This window comes from Haliaeetus albicilla, chromosome 21 (genome assembly GCF_947461875.1).
Source record: "Haliaeetus albicilla chromosome 21, bHalAlb1.1, whole genome shotgun sequence".
Taxonomy (NCBI): Eukaryota; Metazoa; Chordata; class Aves; order Accipitriformes; family Accipitridae; genus Haliaeetus; species Haliaeetus albicilla.
Window position 1 is genome coordinate 7,072,778 of NC_091503.1, and position 19,564 is coordinate 7,092,341.

Below are 19,564 nucleotides of genomic sequence, written 5' to 3' on the forward strand. Positions count from 1 at the left end.
ACTGTTAGCAACTACAGGGAGTATTAAATGACTAGTACTGGCTTGTGAAGCACTGGGAAAAGACAGCTTAGGAGAGAAAATGGCAATAAGCTGAAACTAGCACTGGGAAGTTAAAGGCCTCCCAGCCCAGAATGAATTAATTTCTGGTGCCCGCAGGGAAGCCCGAAGTGCCATCTGGCAGCAGGACACAAGCAGTGTGCTTGTGTTGCAAACACGCTGCTCAGGACCACTGCAGAATCACCCATCAGGCAGAGACCCGAAAGGCCCATTTAGTCTATTCCCCTGCTCCAAAGCAGGATCAACGCTCTTTACGTCTTCCCCGGCAAATGCCTATCATTTTGTGAAAGTCTTTCGAACAAAAACCTATTCCAGTGCTTCAGTATCCTTATTACAGTCCACCTTTCTTTGGAGAGAAAATGAGTCTCTCCCCTGTACACTAGCTTTTTGAAAAATGACCATGTTTCCAGTCAGTCTCATCTTTTTTTTTTGACTTAAAAATCCAATCCATTCAGTATTTTCTTGGACATTAGGTTTTTGAGACCTTAAGCTAGTTTTGCTGAGCCTCTCTGACTCCCGTTCTTGCATTGTGGAGAGCCAGGTGAGGGCAATCATTGCTTTCACCACCCACAGTGTGGCAGGACTTGGATAAAGAATCATCCCCTAATTCATAATTAGTAGATCGTGCAAGTGCTGTAGGAGTTTAACAGCCACAAAGACAAGAACAGTAAGTGGCAAGATGCTGTTGTACCATCTAATTCTGTACAGCAAAAAGTCAACATAAACTAGGAAGAAAGGGGAACACACTTCATCATGTGAAATAACAGGTTTGGGGATGCACAGAACCCTGGACCTTAGCAGACCTGCCTTGAATATATTTTTTTTCTTTCTCCTGTCTTCAGAGACTTACAGCCCCAGGCACTCATTTTGAAGGAGAGTGAGTTTCTAAATAAGCAAATAAAGCTAAAACAAAACTGTAATCTGTATATTTCTAAGCACAGAGACATTTCTAATAATAAGGTTTAGAAGTTATATTTTCATTTCAGCCTTCTCTCTCTTTCCTCAGCAGGAAATGCACATTGAGACAATTAAGTAATATGCAATTAGTTATCAAGTGTTTAAAGCATCTTACTCACCCACTGGAGACATTTCTGGGACACTGGCAACATAAGGCCCATCCAGGAACTTTGGCTCATTATCATTAATGTCCTGCACTTTGATGATGAACTCTGATTCAGGCTCTAGTGGTTTCTTTGTGTCAACATCCACAGCCTGAGCCCGGAGTGTGTAGAAAGGTTTTTCTTCTCGATCTAGGCTCCTTATGGCATGAATGTCTCCTGTGGTCTCATCAATGGTAAAAACCGTACCAGCACCGTCTCCTGAAAGGGTGTATTTAACAGTGCCCACTCCCTTGTCCAAGTCAGAATGAAGCTTGAGAACAAAAAGGAAAAAAAAAAAGGAAGGAAAAGAACATTAATGGCTTTTTCTATGCTGGAAGGCAATTATTATTTTTACTTTTTTTCTCTTATGTAATAAAAGCATTAGAGGAACCAACTTCATAAGTCCTTAACTGCCTCTAAGTGCATGGAAAAAAATGTAGGTAGTATGTTATCTAATATTTTCACTCCCATCTAGTACCCAGCACAGAGAGCATTTCAAAATTCTACCTGCTTTCTCCCATGAATACTGTCCACTACTAAAACTGCAATGAAGCAGGGCTTCGGATTTGTTATAAACTGAAATTTAAGACCAAGGATGGAAAACCACCAACAACCATGTCAAACAAACATGAGATGACATGAGAGAGTGTCAAAAGCTTTCAGAGGCATTTGGCTTTCAGAGAAGTGGAAGAGAAGTATCTAATTTTCATTTCACACACAAGAGCTTGACGGAATCCTAAATTCAAACTCAAAGTCAAACCTGGTTTAAAAAAGACAATATACACCTCTTAATTACAGTAAGTGCTAAACGGACTAAAAATACTACCATTTACACAAATATTTGATTGTTTGTTTCTGTCCTTTCCGAGATAGTCACATTGCTGAGAGTGTGAAGTTGGGAGTTCTCTTCCTCATTGGAAGAATACAGAACTCAATCATTTCTGCCTTAACTCAATTATTTCTGCCTTAAATACCAATATACACATTTTCCAGGCTATTAGTACATTAAATATCTATTTCTAATTTGAAAATATACTTGAATACAAGTTCTTGGACGTTTTTGGCCATTTGATCAGTGTCTATACTACTATAATGTGGCCTTTAAACACTATTTCAAATGCAGGAATTTTTGAAATTGAAGTACAGGATGATGAACTTCTTTCTCAGATGTCTTTATCTGTTTCATGCTCATCCTTTAAATACATCTAAGTTTTGAATAGGTACGCAAGGTTACATCATTGATGCTGAAATATCTTGTAAAATATTCGCCCACTTGTCCCATCTAATGAGGACTAAAGAGATCTACTATAATGGACACAGGTTGGAATGGAGTTTTCAAGAGTGAATTCCCTTAAGCAGTATAGTAAAGCGATTATGGATATAGGCTTTATTTACATGATGTACTGCCCAAGGTGAAACACAATAGAGGAAACATGGGACATGAAAGGAGATTATGTAGAAAATGAATTACTGAGAAACTAAATGGTTTTGGTAATGGGGCAAGAAGCTAAGCTACAGAGAAAGAGGTAAAGGCAATTATTAACATTTATAGCTATTGCCTTGAAATTGAAAATAGGTCCTTGTGACTGTGGAAGAGGTCATGGTTTGTGGGACAGAGCGAACATGAACATAGTCTCTTCTTTGTCTACTTTTTCATCTCATCATTCCTGCTCAGTGAATATACTAGATTCTGATCTTTCATCTAGCTGCCCCCTGCATGCGATTTTAAATTATCTCTCCAGTCCGAAGTAAAGCATTTTGCTTCCGAGGTGTTAAATATTTCCTTGCTTGCAAAATGAAATGATAACGCAGCCTGAGATAATTAATGTCTATTTCTTCCTCATCATTTTAATTTAAGTGGCTCACAAGCTTCCTGCTGTTCCATTATACCTTGCTCAGTTAAAACTTAGTATTTTCCTTCCATTATCATATAGAGGCTTACAGACACACATGGAGTGAAAAAAAAAAAAACCACAAAATGATGATGAGAAAGTTCAAAGAAAAAATGTTAGAACCTTATAGAGGGAACCACACCATTTTCTTGCTTGTGTCGCTGTATTAAATAAAATTTGTCTGGGCTTTATTGTGAAGTCTACCTTGTTCCACACTCCTGGAAGTAAGAATATCACAGAGCAAAAGAATGTGGTTTCAAAGCAGGGATTTGTAAACAGGGAAGCGTGCCAAGAATGTTGTCTCTACTTCCATCTCCTGTCATCAGATTTGGCACTAAAGCTGGGATGGTTGAGTGTCTTTCTGATGGCCAGCTGAAGGGTTTATGTTCAACTAGTAACAAATCAGGCTGCACTGCATGTGTTACCCCAGGACTTGGATTATACTAGAGAGAAATAATTAGAGTTGAGGAAAAAGGTAAAAAGTATAGCATGAAAAAAGCAAAACAAGGGCTCCTAAGAGAAAGGAAGAATGAAAAACAAAGACAAGAACAAGCATAGCTTTTTTCAAATCTATTGGAGCAAAAAAGCTTTGTAAGTGGCAGCATTAGCAATTCTACAGTTATAGATGTGTTTACTGTGCTTCACAAATATCCATCAGCTAGTATAACCTAGTAATCATTCTGTTGATTTAAGCAGAGCTGTATTGCTTTGCATTAGCTGGGATCCGTCACATTGTATTTATTCATCAAATCATGCTAATCTGCCGATTTCTATATAGGCTTCTTAGATGCCATTGCTGGACAATGGGCAAATGCATGCTTATTTGTAACCCACATTGAGCTGTGCAATTTCTGGGGCAATTCAACATTACAAAGTGTCTAATTACTGTAGGGGAATAGCTGACTGATTTAATTTAAAATGAACTAAATTCTCCAACAATAAAAGGCATGCAATACTGAGATTCAAATGCAAGGACGGAGAGAGAGGAACTAGTATTGGTTGGAATTGCACAACACTAGAAAATAATCTTGACTTTTCAATGCCTGAAATTTTCCAGAAAGCAGTTTAGGCTAAAGAATAAGTGCTTGCTAGTGTGTCTCTGATTTATATGTTACAAGCTGTATTGCACTGGAAGAAAAGACATTTATTTTTTGTGCTGAAAAACATACAGAAGATTTGTGAGAGACTAGTGCTTCTGACACTGTGTCCTGCAGTAGTTTTGGGTTTGTATTCCATTTCTTCTTCTTGCTTGTACTTATTTTCTAATTCTTGCTCTTCTGCTATTTGAGCAAAACTACAGGGCAAGGGAACAAGTGCTCAAATCTTACCTACCCTCCCCCGCAATGTGTTTACATTTCAGAATTACTTGAATTTACTGCAACAGGGTGGTACAAATGATTGTATTCATATGGATTTTTCTTCCTGTTACATTTTCTCTGTAAATCCTGAATATTAAAAAAGCCACAAAGGTTTGCAAATTCGAGGGATTCATTTCTACTTTTGCTCAAATCTGTGCTGTTAGTCTCACTACCTAAGTAACTGAGAGTTTGGTGTCAGATCTTTGGGCAAATCTGCCACAAGTGTAAAATTAATGATTTTTTTCAGCAAACTCTGTTAGTGCAGAAAATCATGAATATTCTTCTGTGATGGCAGATAAAGACATATCATCCCATAATTCTTGGTAATATGTGCAAACAATAACACATATGGCAAAGGAAATGACTGATAAAAAATCCAGTATGAATAATAAGATGGACATTATTGTGAAATACATTGCATAAATCTATGCAGAAACTATGACAGTGTTCTTGAATCATATCCAATACCAGATGCCAGACTGAGTCAGTCTACAGCTCCATGTGATCTAGCAATCTGCTTCAGCCTATAACTAGCTGAAAGCCAGTTTGCTTAAGAGAGGATGAAAAAGTTGGTAACAACTCACTACAAGCACACCTGGGAGAAATTATTTATTCAGTTCTTCAGGCAGTTATGTCCAATTCCTAACAAGCAGTATGATTATTTGTATTTTAGCAATAAATTAAGACCTTACTCCTTCAATAACTCAGTGTTATAAAGTCCATGTCACTTCAAGAATTCATACACCTGCACAAATGATTTGATATTACATGAAACTACATGAAAGATCAAGAAATGCATTAGCTAATGTGCTTCAAGAACTGCTATATACTCCTACCTAAATTCAACATGGCAGTAGTACGGATCAGAAGTATTTGTTCCTTGGTGCTCACTTGCTCATCAGTATCCTATGCATCTGATGCTCAACTGTTCATCTTCTCTTTTATTAAACACTTCAATGACTTGCATTAGTAAACTCACAATTACTTGGAAAGTCAAATTTGTAAATTCATAGACATAGGTAAAGAAATCAGAAGCAAAAGAAACTTAACAAATTGCAAAATAATCTAGCCTTAAAATGAAGTAATCACAGAGGATGCAAGAACAAGGGCTATGACATTCACTAGGATTGCTGTGATCTTAGTTTCATAGCAATACAGACATTGAAAAGTTGTTTTATGAATTGACTGGTTCCCCTTCTGAATCTCTCATCCATATACAGTAAAAAAAAAAGGTAGAGAAAGAAAAGAGGAGGAAGTAAAAAAGTTTTAAATGTCAAGGAATGTTTAACATGCCTAAATTGATATATTCACCCTGTGGTATGCTCTGAGATTCTAGGTCTTATTCCATTGCCAATTTCACAGGCTGAAAAAAAATTCACTGTTCAACTTATTTATTGCTAGTAGATCAATTTAAATGCTATATTGCAGTGCATATTTGGACTGAAAACATTGCTAAATGTTCCAAGATATTAACCCTTCCTTGCATGCAGAATGGTACTAGTTATCCATCCCACATCTGTATCTTTACATAATTTTTCATTATGCAATATATTTTAGAACCTTATTCCATTATTTCCTCTGCCTGTATCTACTTCCAAGTACCTCCATTTGCTCTGTAGTTACCAGTTCCTTCCCCTGCCCTTTCTTGGGTAAGATGCGCAATGAAAACTGTTCAAGAATTCAAAATAGCCTGTCAGCTCCAGTATTACCTAAGACTGCAAACCCGGAATGATGTTCTGAACTGAGGAAAGGAAAAAAGGTCACTGTTGTATGGAAATCATAGACACAAGCAGAGCTATTTTGGCAATCCTCTACAGCAAAAGTCAGTGCATTGGAACAGGGATGCCCACTACAGGAGAGGAGGGTATAAATGAGCCTAGAGAAACCTTTGATACTAACCACCTAAGAAGCCTTTCTATTTGGAACATTACCCTTTTAAAAGATACTTATTCTACGCGTATTTTCTATTGGCAAGAACTCTATGGTCTACACAGATTGCACGGTTCCTTTTAAAAACTGGTAACTAGATTCTAATGTACTGCTTTTATTCAAATATTTTTTTTTTCTTCCATCTAAAAATATATAAAAGTTGAAAACTTTCCTGAGATAAAAGGGAGGGCGAGGGGTTGTAAGAGACTCTAATTCAGGAAATTGAGTAATAAAACCAACAATGCAATTGCTGCTAATCAAATCCAAACAAATATTTTTTCTTTCCTCCCCTCTCCATCACCCACCCATGCCCCCCACCCTCCAGAGGACATTTAGGGACCAGGCAAAATCTGCTCACAACACACTCAGTGCAAATGTTTCTTGATCCTAAAAATTTGGATTACCTAGGGCATCTTCTGAATAGCCAGTTAACACACACTAACCAGGCAAGACTGCAGACTAAAGCTTGTGTTGGGAGGAGTTAGGACACTAATACAAAATGGGTCAGAGGAACAACAATCTGCAAAATAGGAGTACGGAAAGAAGTAGCAACTAAAATCATAGAATCATAGAATCATTTAGGCTGGAAAAGACCTTTAAGATCATCGAGTCCAACCACAAAATGATGAGGTAAAAGAAAGATGGACAAAAAAAGGAATGATGTTTTTTAAAGGTCATTTGTACAAGATGGTTTTATTCCTGTTAAGACTGAAAATTATTCGCAGTGGAAAGGGGCGTCTTCGTACTAGCTTTGTACAGGGCTTTTACAAAAGACAACCCATGCATGACTACGCTTTCTTAGTGCTAAGAGAATTTTAAACAATAATTAAAAATGTCAATTAAAGGATGCATATATATATAAATATATAAATATAAATATTAAAAATATACCAAGGATAAAAAAATTATTATTTGAACTAACAAGCTGCGCATATCTTATCACCACGACTAATTTTCTTAGGGATGTATTGCTATGGCTTCTCTTCTGATGTTTAGTAAAATACCTACTTGCAAGAATTAGCATTATTCTGTCTAGTTTTTATACAACTGGTAATAGACAACATGGTTCTGCATTTTGAAGTCTCTTTAGTACACTGTCCAAATTAGATTAGAATACTTTCTTATTCAAGAGGAATTAAACAAAAATGTTTTCTACTCTTTTTCTAATGAGTCCTGTTTGGCAAATAAAGCTGAGCTTTATTTAAATTAAAACACCGATTATCCAATTAAATAAAACATTATCTCCTTCTGTCACAGGGATTTAGTTTAAGCATACTAAATCAGACCAGACTTTTCCAATAATGAGTGTAGTAATGATGGCAAATAAGTCATTAGCAAGGAATAAAAACAGTACCTGACCTGGTCAGTTCAAATGAATCTTCATTCCTATCAACATCACTGACTTGAGGGGTCAGGGATTGTTATTTTTCTAATTCTGTTCTACAAGAATATTTTTGTTGCACCATGTGGAATTCAATAATAACAGTTGCAAAAGCACATTCCAAAATAAAAATATTTTTCTGTCATGAAATGCAATTGCCCATAGACAGAAAAAAATTGCTAAATTAAAAAAAATGTGCACTAGTAAAATACTGAAAGAATAAAAATCTATCAATAATATCTCATTACAACTTGATTATACAAGTAATTACATATATAAGCTACGAGTTGCATATATTTCTGATGATGACATTTACATGACCATTTCAGCTGGAGTTGATGCATACAGAAACACTGTGTCCCGGTCCTCTCTCTTAAACTTTAATGTAAGAATCAATATTGGAAATTTTTTTTTATTAAATTATTCTTATTGAACTCGTATAACTCCATATCACAATGTGCTCTGTGTATGTTGAGAGGTTTAAGTCCACAGTTATGCTGAGTTCCATTTGAAAGAAATGTTCTGCAGAATGGTGACAGCTGATGGGACCATGAATCTGCTGAAGCATCTAGGTATTACCATGGTAAAGTAAGAACGTAATCACAGGTTCCAACAACAAATTCCAGTACTGGCCATTAGACAACAACAGAAGACAAAATTTGAGGAAATTTATCAACTTCCAATTTCTTCTTTCTCCAGTGCAATTTTATACATCCTGCTGAAGTAATATCAGCTACAATGAAGCATGCAGCTGCTGCTGACAGCTCAGTGGAAAATGATTTCACCATCTCATTAAATTTTTATAATTTCAGAATTTTTCAAAGTATTTAACAGCAACAGAGCAGGGGATTGAATCTGAAACCCTCTCAGTCCAAAGACCTTAATGCATCATATGGAAAAGGTGAGGTTGTGCCCTGCATCCCCATGAATAGATGTGGCCTTTTCCTTTTTTTTCACTACTGTGCACTTGAAATCTATGGTAAACTATCTTGTGGTTCAAAGGAGCCCGTGCAAGACATCGCCTGTTACAACCGAATGCGTTGCAGTTGGCACCAGTGGAGCTGGTTTGATTTACACCTGTGAAAGCACTGGCGCTCCCTCTGTACCAGTGCCTGGCTAGAGTCCCAGTGGCTAAGTGGGAGCATAACATTGATGCCTGGAACGGAGAAATGAGGGAAGGGAATTTGCCACAAACAGGGGTCTGGGGAAAAAAATCATCCCAGCTTTCAGCAGCAGATACTTGTATTCCTTTTCAAGGCAATGCTTATTTTTTAATTCTGAAAACTAAATGAAGAAAAGACAACATTACAATCAAATTCAACATTCTTGCTATTTAATGGTGCAAGATCTGCAAAACACCCAATGGCATTGCTGTAATTAATTAAATTGGTAAGTATAGAGGGGTGGTGCTCTTTTTAGGTAGTATATATGATTGTAGTATTTCCTTTTTGAAACAGGACTCGCTGTAAGAATATCAAAAGACCTGCATCTCTCTGGATGCCACATACTGAGAGTAATATATTATTTTGCATTATGTTCCCTGCTGTATTCCTTCTACAACATATATAAAAGATCAATGCATGAAAATATGAATTATGCTGGATGAATAAATATAATAAAAATAGATACTAGAGACTTAGGAAGCCTTTACATGAAACATGCTATATCTGTAACAAAATTTGTAAGACATCTATTAGAGGAGAGTTTATACTTTCTAATGACTGCCTAATTATATTTATGAAGATAGTCTCTCTGAAGATCACCAGATAACCACTGTTCAAAAAGTTGAGAACAAGCAGGAACTTTATATTGCAAACCGTCACTGAAATTAGGCTGTTGGCAAAGTTAGATATTTTCAGTCTAAAATAAGGTGTTTATGCTCGTGAAGTGAAATGACAAAATCTATTTTCTTTCAAGGGTGTGTGAATGTGATCCATTTTCTGTAGAATTACACTCTACAGATACCTTAAGCTACAAGGTATAAAATCATAGTTTATTTTCCTTATTCCTCACATATTACCTACTCGGGCTTTACATGGAAAATACCATTAGCATCAGAGGACACATGCTTGAATACCAAACCCAACATGATCAATGTATGAGATTCCTCATCCCATCTAATGAGGGGTCATGACATTATGGACATTTTTTTCTTGAGATTTAATTTCCCATGGAAGCTATAGCTACAGCTGCTCAGTTGCATGATTTTTTTTTTCTCTCACAGGAATTGCCCTACTGATGCCAGTGGGAATACCTTTGTGTAGGCTGTAGTATTAGCTATGAATATGTCACAGGGAAGACAGCGTACTCTATGCCATTCTGCTTCTGAAGTGACAGACAAAAAGACAGCTGCCTGTTGACGGCTGCCATGGCAAACAGGGGCTATGGAATGACATCCACTGCTGGAAGAGATCGTGGCTCTGAGCAGCTTTCCGCTCTTTCCCTTGGTGGCATTCACTTCAGCCCAAATGCCTGGAGCTAACTGAATTCCCTTGAACTTCTTTACATCATACTGTCCCATCAAGTTAAAGCAGTTGAATAGCTGGCTTTGGTAAGCCTAGCTCTTCTGAAATTATTTATGGAAAACTCAAACTTCCTGCTGGAGTCGCTCTTCTGAGGAGGCAGCAACCTGTATGAGGGACACTAGCTGTGGAGCAGCACGCGGTTCCCCACCCCAACTGCAACTAGAAAAAATATAACTCCAACTACATAAACATCCAAAGGCATAGCAGTCATGAAGCCAGTTGCCTTCTACTGTTAATCAGTCTCTAACACAGAAACTGTGGTTAGGGGTTAGCTGACCTCCACCGTGGTAGAAATGGTGGACCTGACCACACACAAAGTGAATCCCAAGCCTGTCCCCGGCTCCCTGACTCAGCTCTGCAAAATATCCAGAGGGAGCGTCTCCAGAAGGTCAAAGCCTCAGTATAGTTCCTAGAAGCATACCTTCCGTAAGACTCCCTCAACTAGGTTTACCCTACTTCAGGAAGCCACAGTTCTCTGACATGCAGAGATGTGAAAGGACACAGATCACCACACAGACTCCCGTTGCGTTACCCAGTGGTCTACCTATGCTGAAATCTTTTCTGTGTGTATATCCCAAAGATGATAATGATAATAAACAATAAATTTTTAAAAATCACTGATAAATAAACAACTTCTAAGTACTTTTAACAGGAGGTCTGTCATAAATCAAAAAGAACAGGTTCCTGCAGTTAGAACATGAAAAGAAAAACTAGAGCTATAGGGTGTCCTCCTTTTTGAGTAAACATGTAGCTGGAAACATATGCTGAAGGAGTATCAGTTTAAGTCCATTGCATTTGGAGAGGTCAAAGATTCTAAACCGATTATAAAAGCTTATGCTTAATTTGACATTGATTGGAACTTTAAGTAGCAAATAAATCTTCTGCTATTTCATTTTTTATTTATATCAGTATGCTCTTCAATTCCAGTCTGATCTCGGGGGGTTTTAGAGCAAAGGCCTATTAAATTCTGTTGGTGCTGATTAAACTTTCTTCATTTTGATCTTTCCCTTAATACATTTTTTTTCATTATTTCAAATACTTTTCTTCACTGACTGCATTGCAAATGAATATAAAAACTCTCTTCCTCATGTATTTAAATTTAATGTTATGTTAAACACAAAAAACTTGTTCTGTAAATCACACTTGCTGTAAAGCACTGTCAGTTAAGGTGTCTCTTTTTGTTTGATAATGACACACTAGAACAGGTAGGGAATGACAGAGAAGAAAGATTCTGCCTCAAACTGTCTATCACTGTGACAAGGTATAAACTATTTGACCACTTCTCTTTTCTGAACAGGAAAAAAAAATATCTTAGATTTTATCACAGAGGTGAAAAAATATTAATTTCAACACATATATTAGAGGGATAATTTTAAGGCATTTACAGGCACAGAATTTTATGAGTGAAACATAATAACTTCTGAATTTTTAATCTTTGTGTTCAGTGGGCCCAAAAAACCGAGGCAAACAAGCACACCACACCACAAAATAAAATGCAAAATAATCCAGCAGTCATGAATCAATAACGCTTAATGCGTATGAGATATAGGAATAGAAGGCAGAGCAGAGAAGCTGAAAGACGACTTCTGTGCCCAGATGCGTCAATGCCAAGAAAGCGCAATTGTGTGAATCATGTTCCAGCTGCAAGATTTCCTCAGAACAGTATTTTTAAAGGCTATATTAATGAAATTGCCTTTTCACACAGCAACTGCTGATTTTCCTCAGGTTCCAGAAGCAGCATAGGAAAGGGTTGCGTTGTACCTATTTCTTTCATTTTGCTGAAACATTCAAAGTAGTTTGAGGTTAAATATTCTTTGGGTATGAAACTGTAACTTGCTGTGCATTTGCTACAGTGTGGAGACAAACTTCCTGCGATACTGACTGAGGTCTAGGTATAATTCAAACAATAATGCAATAAATAGCAGTCCCTCCACTTCCTAAAACTACTTGCTGAAGCTGGTTTCTGGTCTGATCAACTCACATTCTTTGTCTCAAGGACCAACAAGAAATTGATAAGAGACAAGCAGTGATTACTTAACAGCAGAGCAGCAACTTAGGAAATTTTGTGGCCTCAATGTAAGTAGGTTCAACAAATTAAAAAGAGAATGAGATGGATGAAGCGCTACTACAGAAAGAGGAGCAGAAACATGATTTTGAGGTGGCTGAGTAAATGCGGTCGCTCTGGAAGAAGAGGAATCAAAGTGCTTAAGGAGCGTACCCCTTGCAGGCCTGCTTGCACATCGCCTCCTGCATCATGATGTCCGTACTGCAACACGACATCATTGTATTTTCAGAATGACAACTAAAATCAGTGGTGGAAGCTGGGGCATACTGGCAGAGGGAGAAGGCCTACTTGAGAAAAAGGTTGTATTACTTTCAAGCTCCCTTAGAAACTGAAGAACTTTATTGATATAGCTGGCAGGGATATGAACTTTATTTCCAATTTCAGAGATTTAGAAATAGTAACAAAGGCGTCATATCTATAATTTTTTACTCAATTGAATATAATCAGGGTATTCAGGAATAGTACCAGTCATTTCAATAGAATGTATATGAGGTGCTATTCATGATATTAAAATTTAGTAAGTTAGAGAATATAATAAATAAACCAAGAAAATCGGTACAATACAGATAAGTGACACACTGCATAGTTTCCATTTTCTTCTGGCTTGACTTACAGGAATTTTTTTTGGCAGTTTTGCAAGTCAGAAAATTCCTTTTTCAGTGGGGTCTTTTAATTAATCAAACTTTGAGTGGGAGAAAAGTAGGTTCTTAAGACACAGGTAGACTGTCAGAATTTGTTCTTCAGGCTTGGATTATTTAAAACAAGCAGCATTTATATGGCAGTATGCAGAACTGAATCAAATCACAGAAATCCCGTATATATTGTAAGTTATGGATACATTCATATTTCACATATCATTAAGCTGCATTGTGTGAGAATATTGGTATGCCTTCTTTTTAATAAAAACGTCACACCTATGTACTAACAAGCAAGAGAAAAATATCCTCCACAGCTCAAGCCTAAATCATTTCTGCTCAAATGGAGCAGTTTAATTATAAATCTGAATGGTGATTGTCTCTGCTGGATTGTCCCAATGCAATTTTTTAAAAAATGTGTTGAGTTTACATGAAGTTATATTCTAGCTATAAGCATTTACTTGCAAGATTTACTCTTGTTTTTAATGGATAAAGAAAAGTGTTCTTAGGAATCAGCGGAGAATACACTGTAACAGATAAAGAAATTAAAGAGCGTTATAATTTGAAACAGAAAAGATTGCATGGCTGTGGTAAGATCTCTGTTTTCTATAGCTGTGGCTCTACTTATGTTTTATACTGACGAGACGATGAAAGAACAGCCACCTCTGCTGCTGCTATTAGGGATGGCAAAGGAAGAGAAGAGCATAGAGTCATTTTACCCCAGAGACAGAGGGCAGCAGGGTTATTGCTACAGAGACCTTGGAAGAGGGAAGAAGCGGGAAGCGAGGTAGAAGAGCTGTGTCTGGGTGAGTTGATATTCCATCCCTTTTCTGATAGAGCTGCTCAATGAAACAACAGAGGTGTTAATTTGTTCCTAATCCTTCTGCAGATGGTTCTTCCAGAAGTCCTGGGGAAAATAATTTACAAGGGCAAAATCTCTCCAGGCTCCAGGGAAGCCTAACTGTGTCCATAAAGCTTAAATCGTGGCCTCGAGAAAGTCAATGGCAAAACTCCCATCGTCTCCAATTTTATTCCGTAATACTTAGGGTCTTACAAGTACTAGCAGAGTACTGTCCTGCAGAGTACTAGCAGGGTACTCTCCTGCAGAGTGAGAGTAAACATTTTCTTTTGTTCAAATTCACACACTTAGGTAAATTTTCTTTCCACTTTTAAGTTTTAACAAACTGAAGATCTCAAAATGGAAACAACAAAAGTATTGTCTTTTCTTGTGTGGAAATCATTCACCATCTCTCTCCCTCCGTCCCTCCCTCCTCCTCTCTCTCTGATTTTACAGAACCTTCAAATAATATTTTTTGATTGCTTCAAGATTCAAGGGATGGGATGAACTTGATCAAATAATGCTTTTTGCAATTTTAACAATAAACCTTCAGTTGGACCGAAATTACTGTGAGATCCTTCCACTGGTGCAGGAGTTACTTGCTATGTGACAGGCTTTTTATCCATGTATTAATGATCAAAGAAGTAAGGCTTCTTTAACTGACAAATGTTGCAGCTATTGATAACTAAGTTCACCTGATTTTCACTAGCTGCTAATTATGATCGAGGAAGTCATATTCACAAAGGGAAGCATTTTTTAGCAATTTTCCTAAAAAATACTTCTTTGTTGTGATAGGTGATTTGCACGTGCCCTTTTTGACCATAAGAACAGACTTAGCTGTTAAATAATAATAAATCTGTTGGCTGGAGACCTTCTAAGCATCTAACATCATCTATTTCTTTAGCTGTCTGCCTTGAAGTTTTCATGGATTTGCAACACAGTTCTCAAGTTGATCATCTTATGACGCTTCCTCCAAATACAGAAACCAGGATTGAGAAACATGTTTCTGCCTCTCTAAAAAGACAATTTAAACATGAGTCATGATAAAGAACAAATTTCTTCTTTGTTCTGACAAATATTTTTACCCACTGAATAACAGAGAATCTCTACTGTGAATAAGGCACCTTAAGAAAACATACAATCTGGTGACAGATTAATTTTAACTATACCTGAAAGACATATGTATAGAAACTACAGATTTGTTAATGAGATCACAGAACACTGGTACCTATTTAGAATTAGATCAGTTAATCCTAAACTAATTAGCATCTGTTTGTTAATGAAACTCTTACTCTAGGAATAGTCGCACCATAAATTGAACTAAATTTAACAATAAAGGATAATGTGGTCTAATTTACATAGGATGATAAGTCAATTACTGCAAGAAACTTATTCATTTGGGTAGGTTATATATAAACAGAGTGCTTTTGCTTAAACCAAATCAGGGAATGAACAGGTAATTACACTTATTGACTAATGAATTTGCCAAAAATGAGTAAGCCAGAAAACAGTAGTTACTTCCGTTGCTCATCTTTTTTGAGAGGAAAATACTCTAGATCTACAGATTACTGAATCTGTGGAAAGCTAGTGTTTCTAATTCTAGTAACTGATTATTAAAATATTTCTTTTCAGTGCAAAGCTGTTTGTTAGGAAATCTCATTTCTTTCAAGGATATCCAACGGTGATTTATCTCCTGCAGAACTGTATTGTATAGATTTAGTGCAGTGAAAACTGCCTTACAAGAATATTCTCTTGCAAGTATTGCTTACAGTAATCGAAGAGTACCGCTCTCTAGCATTGAGGCAAGCTATATTTTCCTATCTCCTTCAGAAGGCAAGATCTACCTCCTGGACAATGATGACAGTGTGTGACTAGATGAACATAGCAGGTGCAGCCTCTGAAAACACAGCGTGCAAGGCACCCGTGGAAAGACATGTAAGGCTGTACTCTGTCGTACTGCACTTTATTTACGTATAGGGAATAACACGTAACTGCCAAAACTCATATCCGCAGCAAGGCACAGGTCTATTTGTACCAGCCACGTGCCCCATAGAGCTTGTTCTATTAAAGGAACAATGGGGAGTCCGACTCAGTAAGGACCGAAAAAGAAAAAGGCTTTACGCGCAGAGCTTCCCACTCCTACCCTCACCTTCCACACCTGCACAGGGAAATAGCCATTCTTGTTGAGCTGCTATGAGATCCAATTTAGAGCTACATCCTTTACTCTAAACCTAAGTCTTTTGAGAGGCCGGCTTAGGGGTATGAAAAGAATAGAGCATTCACTTGTAGTGGCCCTTTTTAAGCTTTCAGAATAGATTCATCCCTTGCTGGCATCCAGCTGGCCTTGTTTTGAGTGCTGCAAAATATGCTTTGAAAAATCATCTAGCACAGACAAAAGAAAATATTTAAGCAAAAACAAGCTTTTGATTTACTATATGTGTGCCTTAAAAGTGCGTATTTTTCATTTTAACGATACATTTACAGGAAGCATGAATTGGTGTTGTGGGATGCTGAACACCTGTCACAATGAAATTTCCTGCCATGAAATCATGAATAAACTATGTCCCAGCACACTTACAGGATTATGTTCTTCTGTAAGAATTCAACTGAATACTAAATTTTCTATAAATATTCTTTAAAAATGGATGAAATTAGTGAAACACCCCTGCTAAAGATTTTGAAATTCATAAATACATCAAGATTTCTTTGCTAATTTGTTCATTAACTTAATGACCTAGTTAGACTGGGCTTAGCCAGCACGATTAACAAGCCATTATAACACCAATCTCCCAGAAGATAAAAGTAACCTTAAAATTAGTTTGTTTTAAACAGTACTCCTAAGAAGTGGAGTTTTCATTATTGGAACAGCTGGTACCTGGAGCAACAGTAATTTACTTTCTTCCTAATTTGATATACCAGCTGCAGCTAGTAGGAGTGTAGCATTTCTGACTTCCTGAAGCATCTCTTTTGTAGTCAGCTGTGTTAGTACTGCACACCCCTGGTGACAATTCTGGGGCTTGTGTGACTCCTTTAGTATCAGCACCACAGGACTGACCAGGGAATATGGGATTCCTTGGGATTTTTCTTTTTCAGTAAAAACTCTCATCTTTACCCTTGTAAAGATAAACCTACACAAATTCATTCTTAAGTGTGAGATGAATGTGAAACAGAACCTGTATTTTAGAAGAGAAACAACGGGAGAATCTGAAGACCTCCCTTCATTCCACGAATAAAAATATTGTTCTGTTCATACACATGAAGGAACCTCAGAAATGCTGATTAACGTCCCCCTCAAAAAAATTTTGATACACGCCCTCTCTACTGAAGAAGTTTGCCCTCGAAAGGCACTCTTTTCATTTTTAAGAAAGAGCAACAAGAAACATTTTTGGAAGATGGAAAAAAATGGTATAACAGTGGCTCTCCAACTTGCCCGTGAGCTGTGAATGTCATGACTTTGATAGACAGATGAGTAGGTGTTTCAGCCAGGCTGGGCTGTACGAAGCACAGCTAAGAAGAGATACATGCCTGTCTATGAAGAGGTTATAAAGGAGCGGTTACGTATCTCAGCTGGAGGATATTTCTCGCTGTGACTGCAGTGCAGCGTTCTAACATACATCCCTCCTCGGCACAGCAACACAGACGCACCAGAACCACTGAGGGAAGGCTGTAAGGTGCTTCCAGATGACCTCCCAAAGGTGCAAATAAACCTTTGTTCTCCCAGCACTACTGACCACGTTTTGTGGGCTGATCCTGCTGCTACACCCACCTCTCTCCCACGGGAGAAGTACCTGTGTCGTGCTCCGCCAGGGCAGCAGAAACCAGCTCTTTCTCTACTTAGTCCACAAGAACTCCTACATTTCCTTGCTGAGCAGTCCTTCCTGCTGTGAAAAGGATGGAAAAGCACTTTTCCCTGTGTACAGGCAAAGTAATAAACTACTCATGGCAACAGCAAATTAGCAGCCCATATCAGCACTGTGGGGTGTATATAGGATTTGAGTAGCAACACACTGCCAAAGTCCTGGGGGTATTACGGACTTTGACACAGGAAAGTTAATGATGTTCAGGTTCTACAAACCCCCGTTCATATACGAGCTACAGATGATAACTGTACATCAATTTACAGAGGGCATCATCAACTCTACTTAGGAGAAGGGAAACAGACAAAGAAATAGAAGGGTACAAAGTAGCTCAATGGTACAATTTGTAAACAGAATTCAGTGAAAATGTAGTGACTTTAATGGCAGTACTCTATCTTTTAGCTGCCTTCCAGCACAATAGCAGCTGTAGATGAGCATTAAGTTTGCTTTTCATTCAAGCCACAGAACCCCAAACAAAGATCAGAGAAGTGAAGCAGAATAATCTAACTTTATACAGCTTCAGCTGGGAACACCTAAGAAATGATCAATCCCAGTAACTCCAGCTGATTCAGAAGAGCAGAGATGATGATCTCGACAGAGAACACCAGCTAAAGCAAACTTGTCCTCCTCCCGTATGAAACTGGGTCAGTTCAATGAAGGTTTAAGGATGAAAACACTAAAGGTCGAGACAGTGGAACTAGAGGGCCTACGAGAAGAAAACTTGGATCATTTACTAGCACAAAAGTAAATAATCAAATGGAGTTTCCCCAGCTGCTGGTTTTACACACACAAACATACACCCACATGTTTTCTGTATGCTTGATTTAGAGTAGTTCTTTTCTTGGTGAGACATGGAAGTGGAAAAAAGAGAAAAGAAGGAGAAAAAAAAAAAGATCAAACGTGTAAATCATATGCATTACTAATGGATGTTGCAAAACAGCTAGCAAATGTTTCCAAAAGAAAGGGCAAATTAATTTTACATAGCCAAGTATTTTAAAAATATGCATTTTATGAGAATCTTAAAGGAAAAAACAGATGGCATTTTAGACTGCATTCTACATACAAGACTTCTCTATCACAGATTGTGAATAATGTATGCATCCTTTCTCATCTCTTTCATATATAAAAAGTTTTGAAATATTAATTTTTGTAGTTTAGAAAAAATTACAGTGAATATGTTCATGAGCACGTATTCAGAAGAAAGTACTGGCCTTCACAGGAATAAATATACTGTTAAGAGCATAATCCAATATTTAGAAGATGACTTCTGTTCTTCGTAACTCCTTCTACCCTTTTCCACACCCAAATTTTTCTCTTCAAAGATTCATTTTTGAGTTGGACTATTTTAATTTTCTTTCCATTTAAAAAAAACCAACAAACTAGACTTCATGTTACCTTTCATTATTGCCGTGAAAAAGTCTATTTAAATAGAACATATTTCCTAAACCAAATACATCAACAAATAATTTTTCATTTCTCTGTCATGATTCTTATAACTTTGCATTGCCTGTTTCATGCTTTGTCTTATCAATCAGTTAGGATAAAGTCAAAATTTATTACAATGGAAATCTCTCAGTGACTTCAACATAAATTTGATCTGTCGCATCGTTTTTAGTGTTCTTTGTACATTTTTTTCACATTGAGAAAAGTGATGGCTGAACATGTTCTAACACAAATAAGAGAGAGAATTAACCAAAAAGGCAGTGTATGGGCAAATTTTTACTCAGGCTTTATTTTGTACTTGTATTCCCTCTGTAGACCTCACATGCAGATCATAGACCATAGACATTTTTGTGAATATGTACAAGTACACACACACACACACACACACGCATATATATACTAGACTCCATAAATATACATGACTCCATGAATTTGGGGGTTATTTGTTTAAAAAGTGATTCAACAGCACAGCAGGATATACATA

General features: G+C 37.2%; 1 protein-coding gene across 4 annotated transcripts in view; it reads right to left on the minus strand.

Moving 5' to 3' along the window:
- CDH12 (cadherin 12) overlaps window positions 1-19,564 on the minus strand; it is a 367,336-nt gene that overhangs the window by 121,351 nt on the left and 226,421 nt on the right. For all 4 annotated transcript variants that reach the window (XR_011329110.1, XM_069808913.1, XM_069808914.1 and 1 more), the window contains one exon: window positions 1,134-1,428. Coding sequence is in view for 3 of the 4 variants with exons in the window: in XM_069808913.1 (XP_069665014.1) it covers window positions 1,134-1,428 (295 nt within the window). In the remaining variant the exon portion in view is untranslated. The remainder of the gene's footprint in view (window positions 1-1,133; window positions 1,429-19,564) is intronic.